The sequence below is a fragment of the Nematostella vectensis genome, chromosome 13 (assembly GCF_932526225.1).
Source record: "Nematostella vectensis chromosome 13, jaNemVect1.1, whole genome shotgun sequence".
NCBI lineage: Eukaryota > Metazoa > Cnidaria > Anthozoa > Actiniaria > Edwardsiidae > Nematostella > Nematostella vectensis.
Window position 1 is genome coordinate 4,003,532 of NC_064046.1, and position 13,474 is coordinate 4,017,005.

General features: G+C 46.7%; 1 protein-coding gene across 1 annotated transcript; it reads right to left on the reverse strand.

Moving 5' to 3' along the window:
* Positions 1-8,213: 8,213 nt before the first annotated feature.
* Positions 8,214-12,825, reverse strand: LOC5512255 (cytochrome b5). Its single transcript, XM_001632556.3, has 6 exons — positions 12,667-12,825; positions 12,047-12,083; positions 11,503-11,594; positions 11,137-11,160; positions 10,507-10,556; positions 8,214-8,524 (listed from the first exon to the last, which is right to left on the reverse strand). Exons 1-6 carry the CDS (start codon positions 12,787-12,789, stop codon positions 8,452-8,454), a joined length of 399 nt encoding a protein of 132 aa, XP_001632606.2. The 5' UTR covers positions 12,790-12,825; the 3' UTR covers positions 8,214-8,451.
* Positions 12,826-13,474: the final 649 nt, after the last annotated feature.

Here is a 13,474-nt window from a genome sequence, read left to right on the forward strand (position 1 = left end):
GCTGAAGAAGTGGCAAGCTTTCAAATAAACGTCTGCTCTGGGATGGCAGACTTGCCACTGTGCGTTTGCGGGCAAACCACTGGTGAGTCCGCGAATGCTACCTCGTGTTGACACCGCGCGTCAGTGCTTGCCGTTCCGGCGGTGTTCACATGACGTGCTACGTGTAACGCCCCGACGGCTAAAGCCATCAAACGACCGCAGCGTAGAAACAGGCTTCCGCACAATGTGCGGAGCTCGTTGTTGATGATGTAGTCGGACACTAGGTTATTGTGAAGGTCGACCACACTGTCTATCGGCAGCGCCATGCCTAATAGCTTGGTCGTAAGCTTCAGAAAGCAGTCTGCCAGGGCGTCTGTAGTCCGGCTGGCTAGAGCGGTCTCGTATCGCTTCTCGTACTTCCTCACCTCCTCGGCGCTCATGCGTTTGACGTCGTCGTGAGTCAGGGCCTTGCCTACCATTTCTCTCGACTTCCCCGAGGCTACGAGAATCGCGAGTTTCTCCCTCGCGTCTGCTACCTCAGTTTGCTCACCTCCGGTTGCTGTTCCGGCAGGATGCGTCGAGCAGTCAAACGACTGCTCGACGCGGCGGCGCCCCCCTCAAGAAGACTCTCAAAGTATTCGCTCATCATTCACCCCCCTGCCGTGGCTAAGGTGCAACACGTGTGATTATATATGTATATATACGTTATGCCCTAGGGCGTACGTGGGCGGTGGTTTACTGCGCTTACCGTTCAACTAGGGCGATGGTATAAGGGTGACGCAAGCAAAACTCTAACTTCGAGAAGTTTTTCGTCTTGAGTGCTTTCATGTACTCTTTCATCTTCTCTTCTGAGAGCTCCGCGCCGTAGTCATGCAGGATAGCTTTCATGTCCGCCTTGCTCGGGGTATAGAAGACCACCAAGGCCGCGATGTCCTCACGGAACGGCTTCGTGATGCTGATGAGCTGCTGCGTGATCACCCACACGCTAATACCCACGTGGGGCGCGCTGAACGCCAAGTTGACGAGCTGGTCAGAGCGCCTCTTTACGTCTTTCGGGGCCGCACGGTCGTCGAGTATGATTAGCGTATTAGTACCTTCGAAGAGAGCGGAGACAAGCCTCAGCAGTATGTCGATCTGACCCGCCTCAGGTGCGATGACAAAAAGACGATTGTCGCCCTCGCCGAAGCCGTCTCATGTCTTGTTGTAGACAAAGGTAGGGCACATGAGTACGATGTAGTCAAACTTGCCCCGGAAAGGGCCGCGCAGCCGGTCTACTATGAATTGGGTCTTCCCGCATGACGTCGGGCCCACGATGAGAGCGTTAAATGGGATGTTTTTCGGGTCCATACCGCGCTGCCGCAGCGCTTCGCGCAGAAACACGTTTCGGTGTCTGTGCTCAGTATTGTATGGACTCTAGCTGTCCGTTCATAAGGTTCATTTGGGCGTCGGCCACCACAATCACGGGACAGTTTACGGTACCCGTGCCGCTTGCCGTGCGTTTTATCTCGAGGTGCACAACGTCGCGGGTGTTGACCAATCGGAGACCACCCCCATGGATAGCACTGCCGTCCGTCGTTTGAAGGTCGATCCACAGAGCAAACTTATTATCGCCATAGAACGACTCGGGGCCGATTGCCGGGGCGGCAGGCGCTCCGCTGTGCCCCCCCCCCCCCCCCCCCCCCGGGGAGGGGGTGGACGAACCGCCTTTTCGCCTCCCTCCAGAAATCCGTGGGGCGCAGCCCCTGGCTGAAGACCTTGTTTGGCATGCCGTCGATTGTAACGCGAACGCTCTTGATGTCGGGGTACACGAACTTCTCAGAGTCGCGAGCCCCTGCCGTGTATGGCTCCACAAAGAGGAGCAACAGACCACTCATAGACCTTCGCTGCAGGTTGACATTCTCGATGATTATGCTGTCCGCCCCTTTGCTAATCACAAAGGTCTTGTGGAGGTTCACCTGCTCGTAGAAGAAGGTTGTGCCGTTTTGGTAGGCGGCGGCTGCAGACCGGGCGAGGTTGTCGTCCCTTAGGCTTTCGTATTCCAGCTCTAGATTTTTGATGCCATAGGATAATTTGGTAGCGTCGCTTCCGACTGCTACCTGGTCAACCGTTGCGAGCGTGATCTCGAAGAGCAGCGCCTCGGAGAGCGCCCTTGGGTACAGTACGCCGTGGTCCGTCAGCAGAGAATGGTCTAGCGGGACGGTGTACTTCGCCCCGTGGGCGTCGTTTAGAGCGTTCTCCTTGGCGTTGCTAGTCGCTTTATCGCCAGCCTTTGAGCGAAGCTTGCGCGTGTTTTCTGACTGTATGCCCTGCTCCAGGCGGTCCTCTCTCTCGACCTTGGACAGGTAAAGCTCCTCATACGTCTTGAAGACGTCGTAGCGGTTGGTGTCCTGAAGCGTTTCTCCTGCAAACGTGATTTTCAGGCGGCTCACGAGATTTCGGCCGACGTTGTTCACGACGGTGTTATTTGCGTGGCCTGAGATGGAGAGATCGAGACCGACCCTCAAGGAGCCAGGCACGAGCGTGACGCCTTCCGATAGCTTTGGGACCGCCACATATAGCGTCTCGCCTGGGGAGGCCGTCGACGGGTTGAGAGTGACCCGGTGAACAGTTCTCTCGGCTTTTAACCCCAGAGGAGTTGTGGGTGTTCGTTGGGGGTCAAGTTTATCGCTGACTGACATTACGTATATTATATATCGTATGCGTATGTATACATAAAGTACAAAGCCGCGGGGCTATGGTGCGGACTGTTAGACATGTCTCATATAGCATAGCACGAGTTATGCGCACGCATCATGGGTGATGTTGACGTCGACATTGACGATACCTTGCCGGGTGCGTCCGCCGATCGCGGAGCGGGGGACGACGAGACGACGCCCCTTATCCCGTTTGACCCCGACGATGGGGAGTCGATCCCAATGACGAGCACGTCGTCGCGTATGCATTCTGCGCATAGCATGGCTACGCGAAGCGCGTCGCAAATGACCGCCGAAACCTCGCTCACCACAGAGGGTGCAGCGACATGACTCGGTCTCCAGTCCCTCAGGGAGAAATACCCAGACCTTAACGAGAATCTGATACGGTTCCAGTCAGACCGGAGGGGAAAGACGCTAATACAGCTTCGCAACCTCGGCAAAGAGGGTTGGACTAAACCAAAACAGCTGTTCAATGAGGACGGGGGCGTTCGACAGGACGTTGCAAAGCTTAAAGGCTTCAAGCTAGCGATGGGGTCCGTGGCAGAGATAGAGGCGGTCATCCAGGAGAACACAGAACGAGTCCAAGATACAAGGGGTGGTAGCCACAGACAGGGAGACCATCGACGACCGTAACACGTCAGAGAGTAGCCGCCAAGAGGCCCGTGAGCGCAACGAGGAGAGGCTATCAGAGATTGACGAACTAGAACGCGAAAACCGAGAGCTCGAGAACCAAAAGCCACTAAGAGAGCGCATCAAAGCCATCTTCAAAAAGTACGGCTTTACCGTCACCGCTATCGTCTTGGCCGTAGCGACGACGATCGCGGCCATTGTGACGTCGCTCGGCAAGTCGCTCTCCTCCGTGGCCAGAGGGGTCGGTAACGGTCTTAAGGCTATCGGGAAAAAGCTAGGCGAGCTTCTCCCTGGGCTAGTAGGCAGCATCGCAGACTTCGTGTTTAATGCTGCAGGAGAAGCGGTGAAATTCCTTTGCGAAAATGCGTGGCTGCTCATTCTAGCCGTAGCCGCGTTCTTGGTTCGTCGAATGCAAAGCAATCATCGGAACAAGTAATACGCCGCGGCCACCGCGAGTGCCGACAACCCCGCCTTGAGGGCGGTGTGGTCACTTTTTTTGCCCGGTCCAGGTGCGCTTGCCGCTCCGGCGGCAGTCATGCTATGCGCAGCATGCATACGTGGAGAGGGGGCGGAGCCGCGCCCTCTGCGTGCACCTCCGCAGGGGCGGAAGCCTTGCTTCGCCCCCGGGACGGCACCCGGTCGATCCCGGGGTCAGTCAAGTGTTGCACCCTAGGATGCCCACCGGCCATGTTATGAACACCGACTGCCTTTGTCTCGGTGTTGATCTCGTTTGCGCCGAGCGTCATGGAGTCTGTGGCTTTCTGCAGCTTATTGTTGTAGCCCACGACGCTTTGCGTGTTTATCACCAGATCGCTCGGTATCAGCCACACTCCTGGTGCGACCGCGGCCTTCTTGTAGGGGTTACCTTTTTGCGTGAACGGGCTGACGCCAGGCAGGGGGGCGCCGAGCTCGTAGAGTATCCTCCGGGTGGTAAAGTAGACGTGAAACCTTAGAAATCCCCTGATGACAGAGGGGAGCGTGGCGAAAGCGGGGTCGACTAGGGACACCCCACATCCGGCGGTTGCGCACCAGACCGCAAAGTTGAGTTGCTGTGGCCAGTACCCATAGGAAGGCTCCGATAGCCACCGGCGAGACTCCTTGGCGGACTTGTGCGTGACTACTGTCTCTTTAAATATGTCTCGGACCCTAGTCGTGAATGATTTGTCCTCAGCCACGTGTATCTCTAGCTGCGTGAGTAGTGGGGTGATGTCTGAGGTCGTGCTCTCCACGGGGGTCGCGGGCACGGCGTAGAGCAGCTTTTGCGCGAGGGTCAGAGACCTAGGGAAACCGGTTTTTGCGCGTTTGACTTGTTCGGCTATAGCGTGCTTGATATGTTCGGCTATAGAGTCTCCAGCCGCAACTGCCGCCTTCTTCGTCTCCTCCTCCTCCCTTCGGGGAATCGCCTCCTCGTTCTGCATTCGCCAGCCCTCCCAATCCATGCTCAGCCCTATTAAACACGAAGGCGGGCTATGTTCAACACAATGGTGGTCCTACATGCTGTGTTCACCGAAGGCGAACTGACGCTCTTCTTCGAGCAGCCGATTAGGCGCCCACGCTTCGTGGCGCTCCGGCAGTGCTCGCTGTTTAACAGCTGGTATAATCTCGAGCGGGAGCATCAGATAACGACCATAGCCTCCCTCCCGCCCATCGCTACTCTGCCAGCCGGGGACCACACGGCCGAGTCCATCGTGGAAACGATCAACCGGGCTGAAAGCAAGATTCTGACCGCGAAGGTAGAACCCCTCACCGGGAAGATCGCGCTCATGTCCAAAGGCGTTGCGTTCCTGAATGCCGAGCTTTGCGCACTATTTGGCCTAGAGGCTAAACACGATCAGTTGGGGGGGAGGGGCCTCGCACTGCCCGTGGGGGGCCCCCACTTAAGGTGACTTTGCCGAAAATAGAGGCCCTCTACATCTTCTGCGATATCGTAGACCGCACGCAATGCCTCGCCTTAGACAGGCCTTCAAACGTTCTCGCTTGCCTGGAAACCCGCGGGAGGTCGCACGAGAAAGTCCTCTATGGGCCCGACATCCCCGTTTGTGTCGCAGCATCTTCCTCTGAGTTTGTCTCGAGTATCCGATTATGGATCAGGGATGACCGCGGTAGACGGGTGGACTTTAAGGGCAAGCCTGTTCGCCTCGTATTAGAGCTAACCTAGGTCCGACATAACAAGCATGGCAAACAGCGACGTTAGCAGCGGTGCCATATACCCCTCGCTTCCCAGCGTCTGCCCCCCGACTCGCCCGCAAACGCACATGACGCCCACCGCTCCGGCAAGCATCGGCGGCGACGTGCAAAGCTTCCGACTCCAGAAAATATGTGACACTCAGGCGGTTCTAGACAACGAGATAACGCATCATCGACAGGTGCGGAAGAAGTATAAGCGCGCCTTCGCCGTTACCCATGCTGTGTCTGTGGCATCCGGCATCGCTGCAGGGGGGCTTTCCAGCGCAGGGGTGGGGGTCTCTTTGAGTGGGATAGGGGTTCTGATCGGCGGTCCGCTGGCAGGTGTCGCTGGGCTGGTCGGTGTCGTGGGCGCGGGCGCGGAGGTAGTCTCTAGGGGTCTTACGACCAAGGTGGCTAAACACGAAAACACGATGGTTTTAGCGGAGAGTAAGAAAAACTCGATCAGCGAGCTGGTCTCTAAGGCTCTGCAGGACGGGCATATCTCAGACGAAGAGTTTCGGCTAATACTTCAGGAACAAGAGAGATACTACGCGCTCAAGGCCGCTATCAGAGCTCGACACGGCCTCGCACCGCGTGAGAAAAAAAGCAGGAAAGGGCCCTCCCTGGAGACACGCGAAAAGATGAAAAAGAGGCTGCGAGAAATTCGCGAGGAGTTCGGGAGCGAGGAGTTCGAATAGAACTCAGGTTTAAACGCCACGCCAGCGGCTTTGAATTTACGGCCGAAAAACGGTTGTTCCGTGCCCCGTAGGTTGGCGGCCCAATCCACGTTCCTCGTTTTCACGGCCCTCAGGTCCTAGCACAAGGCGCTGGCGTCCCCGACATAGACTAACCATCGCTATTTATCCATCTACGCGGAGTGTGTTTTGCGTAGACCTACTTCTGCTAAGTATCCATCTACGCGAAGTGGTCCCGACGTAGATTAATAACCAGCAATTATTAATCTACGCGAAACGTGTCACTGAAAGTCCCCAGCCTGGAATGGGGCTGGGGGGTCGGAGGCTCTGGGCCCCTCCCAAGCCTAAGACGGGGCTGGGAGGCCCGGAGGGGCGATCCTCACCTCCCACTCGTTTCTCTGAAAGTCCCCAGTCCCTCCCTTATTTGGTGCAACATTTCATTATCATTTCACAACCACACACCTCTACAAATCGAGACCTCGGGCATTGTTTGGACATATACTTATCGCGATTCTCAAAACATCGCGCCCCTGCGCCTTGACAACAGTGCTTTTGGTTAGTTCGTGGACGTCAATCATCCGCTTTTCCATAACGATCGTAGTTTCGCAGTCAACTTCATTTGTTTGCCGAGGGTAGAAAATGCAGGTTGCAGGTCGATGCAGGTTTTTTGTTTTTGTTTTTTTTTGCTTTCTCTATTTCTTTCAATTTCTACCGCTCACGTTATGCGTTAAAATATTAAATACTGAGATTTTCGTTTATTACTAAGCAATGACGTGACTGTGGTAATAATACGAATATCTCGCCAGCGAGTTGCTGCTTTCAGGTCTATCAGACCAGCGTTCTGATGAAGAGAAAGAATCTATTGTAAATGAGTTTTTCCGACGATATGAAGCTGAAGTTGCTAATAATCCCAAGAACCATGGCGCGGATATTGAAGATAATGGAATAAGGTCTTTTACAGGAAGCATCTTTTTTTTTTCTCGCCACGACTTTATTTCTACATTAGGGAGTGTTCATTAAATACACTGAAGGGGGAGGGGGGGGGATCCGAAAAGTTTTAACCGCAAAAAGAGGGGGGGGGGGACTCCGGAAAAAAAGATCCTTCAAAGGGGGTGGGGGGGCTCTGAAATTTTTAGGAGCCGTACTTTTCAGCTTAAATATTTTACTGATATGATCGATTCTAAATTACCAATGCATTTAATACTTTTGTCTTTATAAACCATAATATAGATATTTCCAGCTTTCAGTACATAACAGTTGGATTTACTGATACAGTTTATTATCAGTTAACAGGAACAAATGAAAATAAACTTCTAAACAGTGGTGGAGCCTGCAAATCTACAAAACAATATACAACGTTTCATACGTTGGACATTATCCCTTTTTATACAGAAAAATATTCTTAACAAAAACAAATGTATACTTCTTCACAGGCGTCCTTATTGGCGGACCATTTGATTCTTAACAAAAACAAATGTATGCAAATGTATACTTCTTCACAGGCGTCCTTATTGGCGGACCATTTGATTCTTAACAAAAACAAATGTATGCAAATGTATAATTCTTCACAGGCGTCCTTATTGGCGGACCATTTGAGTTTTGAGGGGGGGGGGGGGGGTTTGAAAAAAAAAACAAGAGATGTCAGAATGAAATAATGATGAACTTGACTGGATCATCAACTCGGAAGAGTGCAACTTTGCAGTATTCATTTTCCAGATTTTAAGATTTTTTTGTTTATTGAGGTCGTAAGGGGGGAATCTGTAAATTTTGGGGTTCTGAAAGGGGAAACAAATGATTTCCAATGTAAGAGGGACTCTAAAATGTTGAGGTGTCTTGAGCGAAAATCTTCCTTTCCCTCCCTCGGCGTATTTTATGAACACTCGTATTTTATGAACACCTTCCTTAGCTGGATTTGCTCCCAGCAAAGCTCGCGGGCAAATTCACCCTTGCTGTTTTTTCTTCCGACGTGATAACATAGTAGCTACTTACACATGAGCTGTAGCTACAATAAACGTAAAAGTTGAATTGAGGCTTAAAAAAAGAACACATGTTGACATTTGTTAATTTTTTTATTTCATAGATTGCTATCTTTAAAAACGAGTACAGAAGCATAAATGATGAATGTCAATAGTTAAATTACTACACTATTAGAGACTTCGACATAAGTCAATGGTGTTTGTCCATGGGAAAGGCGAGCCCTGCAACTAACCTATAACGTAAGTTATTGTCCATTTCCAAATGTAAACCATAAAACGTTGATAACAGCAGGAAGCACCATTCCACGGACTCTACATCATGACCTTGTAGGCGATAATAGCAATGGCAACCACAACCGCTGCAGGAAGAAGAAATGATTGAATCCTGGAAGAAAATAAAGTGGAATTTAAAGCGGGGTTAATTATGCAAATAAATCAGGTGGCAGGGAATTCAATTAACAAAGACTTGGGTTGAGGCAATAAATATAGAAGTAAATAAAAATCTAGTTTATGGGAGAGTTTATAGTATCAACTATCTGGGAGTAGCCTTTTCCACAACAAAATTTTATCCTGTGTTTCCAACTTTGCGGGTGCGCCCAAATGTAAGTGACCTTTAAGAGCGCACTCAAAGTACGCTGGATCCTCGAGCATGTCCAATCTATAGAATTTTGAATTTAAGATTTATACAAGAAGACCCCATGCCCTACACAAGGGAAAACCCTCTCACAACTAAATAAAATATTATGAGGAGGATAATCCCGTGAGATAATTCTATCTATAGTAATCCACATGGCTCAGTCTTCATGCTACAGTTTTTAGTGTCATACACAAAGACTTTAATGGTTTGCAATTACACAGCTTGCATTAACTTTTATTTATGACATTCTCGAAGCAAAGCATGCCGATTTGTTTTAGCTCGGCTACTAAGCCTCTGTCTTGTCTAGTTTAGAAGATAAATCTCAAGATATCATAAAGTACAATAATGTGTAACCAATGTTTGCTACACAGAATATTTTTTAAAGGATATTAGATGCGAAAATGAATCACAAGGCAGAAATGGCTTAATGACAAAGAAATCCGTTAGACAGGGGTGTGTGAAGTAAACCCCTAGACTTGCCCAAAAGTCGCCCTCTTTGATTTTTTCCAATAGGAGCGCCATCTAATGGGTATTTTCCTCAATAATCAGTAAAAAATCAGGCGTGCGGAGAGGACGACTTGTTACATTTGCACGATTTCGATTTTAATTTGCAAATTTTTGCCGTGAAAAACATATGCGCACGCTATTCTTTATTGCGCACATGAAAATAACGAAACTTGAAATCGTTTTTGCTTCAAAATCTTTCCAGTCTTTATTTCTTTAATGTCAAGTGACCAGGAAAGACTGAAAATTTAGTTGTCTTTACTAATGATGTTAACCCGAATTTGATATCTTACGAGAACGAAAGAGCTGCAAGAAACAAGATTTCTGAAAGTAACCATGACGTTTACTATGGCGTCGGCATCATTCTCGTGCTTCGATTGGATGTTTATGAGACACGTCACCGACCTAAATCTAGGTAGGTAAAAATTGGCGGACAGCGAACTAGAAAAGCCCGTTGTACAGCAGAAGCCAGTTTCTAAAAAGCTGGCCAGAGGACTTTGAGAAAGTCTATAAACCCGCCTGCCCTTGTCTGTGCAGCCCATGTGGTAATGTATAAGGAATTACAGTACCTGAGCCCGGGGGCTTGTACTGTCTCACTGTACTGAGCTGGAAAATGTTTAACAAGATGTTCAAAGACATGGATGGACTTTTTTGTTTGATGTCTAATGCATTTTTATATTAAGCAGTTATGTTACATAGTAAGTTCCTGTACTACTGTGAGTGGTTTAATTCGAAATTTATTGCAGGAGTTATTCTTAACTGACTTTATGACTTCTGATGTTTGGGTGAACCAAGTGAAAATTCAAGCACAATTTTTTCAACATTTTTTTTTCAAAAATATTTTAAATAATAATAATAGCAATCCAACGATTGTGTTGCTGTTTTACTGGCTGCATTGACTTGACATTTTCAAAATAAGAAACCAATAATGTCCCCCTTAACCTACAGAGAATATTATTGGTTCCTTTTTATATTATTACTCTTATGTTACCACCAATTTACTTTTCGGCCAATAATAATATCTGATGATTTTGAATGAAAAAAAAATATTTCAAAAAATAAATCACAAACGTGTGTCTATTGGAAGTTTCTTTTAGGATTTGAGTGACAATTTAGAAGAGTTTAAGAATAACATCTAATAGAGTTTGTCTTTTGTTGTTTGAGGTTTCTGTCAACCTGCCAGAGGTAAACTGGTCAGGTTGCTGCTTTAATGGTACCACACTTACCATGAAGATCCTTCACTATTATCAGGAGCTGGGTAGGCAGTGTTCTTGGGCTGGTAACAAAAAAAAAAGAAAAGAAAAAAAAAACTCTTAGAGATACATCTGTACAACATTTTACATGGGACTTGTTCCACTTCATACTGTTCAAGTTTTTGTTACAGGAACTGTGGAACTGGTCTTATCGTCAGGCAGTCAGTGTGGCCCTGTTAAGCCTCAACAGGAACTAGTTGCATGAAAGATGGAAAAGTCAAGCTAAAAGCTGAGCTGAAATAGCTGAGATTAGTGTGCACACGCATTTTGAGAGCCTGTTTCGCAGGGTAGACCCAGTTTGGTGGTATTGGTTTCACTGCTGGCCTTGTTTTGTGCCAGTGTTAACTTGACACCAGGTTCAAATGCTTGATTCATTCAGAACCCTCTTTACTTTTGGTTACTTAAATGTTTATAACTGGATAAAAAATCATGTCCTTAGATAAGATAAAGATATAATATAATAAAGTATCCCAATAAGGGTTTTTGATGCATAAGGGAAGTACGATTGCCATGTTTATGTGAAGTCTATTGACCTTGATCAAAAGGAATAAAGAATGCTTAGAATAGATAAACAATTAATGTGCTTTTTAAATAAGCACATACCTTTACATCGTCTTTCCTATCAGCCTGTAAAACATAAAGCCAAAACATCAAATTTTAGTTACTCTTCAATGATCATACAAACAACAGGTGGCCACTATAACTTGATCTAGCATGCATACAGATGCTAACCTGGTTACAATTTACACACTTTGTCTCTGCCTAAAGTTTGAGTTGGACTAGTAGAAAACCAATAGGCTGGTCATTCAATAAATAATCAAAGGATAATAATTTTTAAAGGCCTTCAATTTTGTGCTGAAGTAGCAATTAATTTTGTTTTATTGGATCAAATAATTTGATTATGTACAATTTCAGAACATGTTTTCTAGATATGCCTTGAATATTATTTCTGTCCATTTAAAAACTTACCTCTCTCAATTCACCAATACAATATTCATTCATTAATTCTCTAGCATCAGATGAGTGGCCAACATCCTCAAAGCTTTCAGAAGCATCTCCACCTTAAAAAGGGATAATAGGAAAAAGATATGAGCTTAATAACTACAGGATCTTGGATCTCAAGCTTGTTCCTGAAGGCCTTATCTGTGTAATCAATATGTGATATCCAAAAGCCAAAAGGATTTTGATGTAGCATGGCCACAACTGGGTTCAAAATAACTTTTTAAAATCTTCTAGATTTTGCCAGTTTTCTGGATTTTGGTGGCGAAAAAAGACTAAATTATGAAAGGGAAATACATAAAAAAAGAGCCAGCAATGACCAGAAAACAGCCGGCTATCGCAGACAGCCGTGCACTATTTTGAACCCTGCACAAAATTACACTGAGCAGGTTTGGTGAACAACACAAAATATGATGGACTTTTTTGGTTTTTATCTCAAAATGACTTGACAAATGCACAGACCATCATGTTGAAGGGCAGGTGACACTCTGTCCATGTAGACAGGTGTACATACCTGCTTGCTCAAGAAGAACCTCCTCGCCTCCTGGATGCTAAAAGGCAAATCATAGCAATCATCAGAATAGTGTAAAAATCTTTAGACTATACAGCAAGAATGGATTGGCTCAAGAAGGGTGGATACAAAAACGGGGGTTAATATCATCCCTTTACCCCCCCCCCCCCCCCCTTCCTTCCCCCCAATTTCAGGGTAAATACAGTAATAGTCATGTAGTATAAATTAACAAATAAAGTGTTTAACTTATGTTCGGAAAGTCAATTCCCTTGACCACCTTATAAAACTCTAGTTCTGATCTTTATTAGGGGGTGGAGGTTTTTGGGGAGGGAGGACAGAATGCTCCACATAGGAAAAATGATGGTAGATATCTTGCATCACACTGTGATAAGATAAAAATGTCAAATAAGTTAATATTATGCAATAGTAATATGATGAACGGGTCAGCTACAGAAAACGGATCTTTGATCAAAAACAAGAAAACTAGAAACAGGCAGGTTAAATACAATATGGGACCACATTTATTTAAGCAATAGAATAAAAAAAGTGTGAATCCGATATCAAATGAAGCTACGAGCGATGGGGTCAAATAACTACAAATGAGCGTGCAGTCGCTCACATACCTCGTCTAAAAACTTTGTCACATCAAATACTTTGTTGTGTATAACTAGCCAGCATCCTCCTGCTTTATTGTGGTTTTTTACTTCGTCAAATGTGTAGAGCTTTTTATCCTCGTTGTCCGCCATTTTTATAGACGCTTTGCAGAGGTCCAAGAGTTCGAAATGACGTAATTTGAACCCAGTCTCTCTCAACTCGTTAGGCGCACAGGTAGTACAAAATTGACGAATTACGCAAGAAATATTTTTCCACCGTCCTGTGATCGAACTATAGCAGCTTTTTCAGATAGAGTGTTTGTTCGTTCTTTCTTCTCTACCATAATCTTATGTAATTTAAGTTTTTTTTCAATTTCTATAGACTGTGTCAATGATAGCAGGGAAATAAGTAATTCTGCAGTAGTAAAATGTGGTTTGTATACACCTATTTAAAAAAAAGTTTGACGATAAGAGAATGGAAAATAGAACAAAGTTTGGCCAATAATAATGTTTCCTTGTATTTAAAATTCGTTCATTAATTACAAGGACCTCGCTACAAACTTAAGTTAGCCTCACTAAATGTCATACATGACTTGTTTTCCCTAACAAGCGGTGTTTGGCATTCATCATTTTCCATTTTCTCATAGTCAACCTTAATGAAATAGCAGGGGAATAAGTAATTCTGCAGTAGTAAAATGTGGTTTGTATTGGAGCTCTTGAAGTAAGAACGAATCTGCCGTTTGTATTATTCAATCACGTACGTATCACAGTCAACACAAATCTGATTGGTCAGTAAACAATTGCCGGGGGTCATGTCGGAGGTGGGGTCCAGTTTGGA

Excerpts from the sequence above, each read along its gene's own strand:
- LOC5512255 (XM_001632556.3), bottom strand. The coding sequence starts at position 12,789 with ATGGCGGACAACGAGGATAAAAAGCTCTACACATTTGACGAAGTAAAA. Across the intron at positions 12,084-12,666 it reads TGACAAAGTTTTTAGACGAG|CATCCAGGAGGCGAGGAGGT; the intron begins GTATGTGAGCGA and ends TTTGCCTTTTAG. Across the intron at positions 8,525-10,506 it reads AATAGTGAAGGATCTTCATG|GATTCAATCATTTCTTCTTC; the intron begins GTAAGTGTGGTA and ends ATTTTCTTCCAG.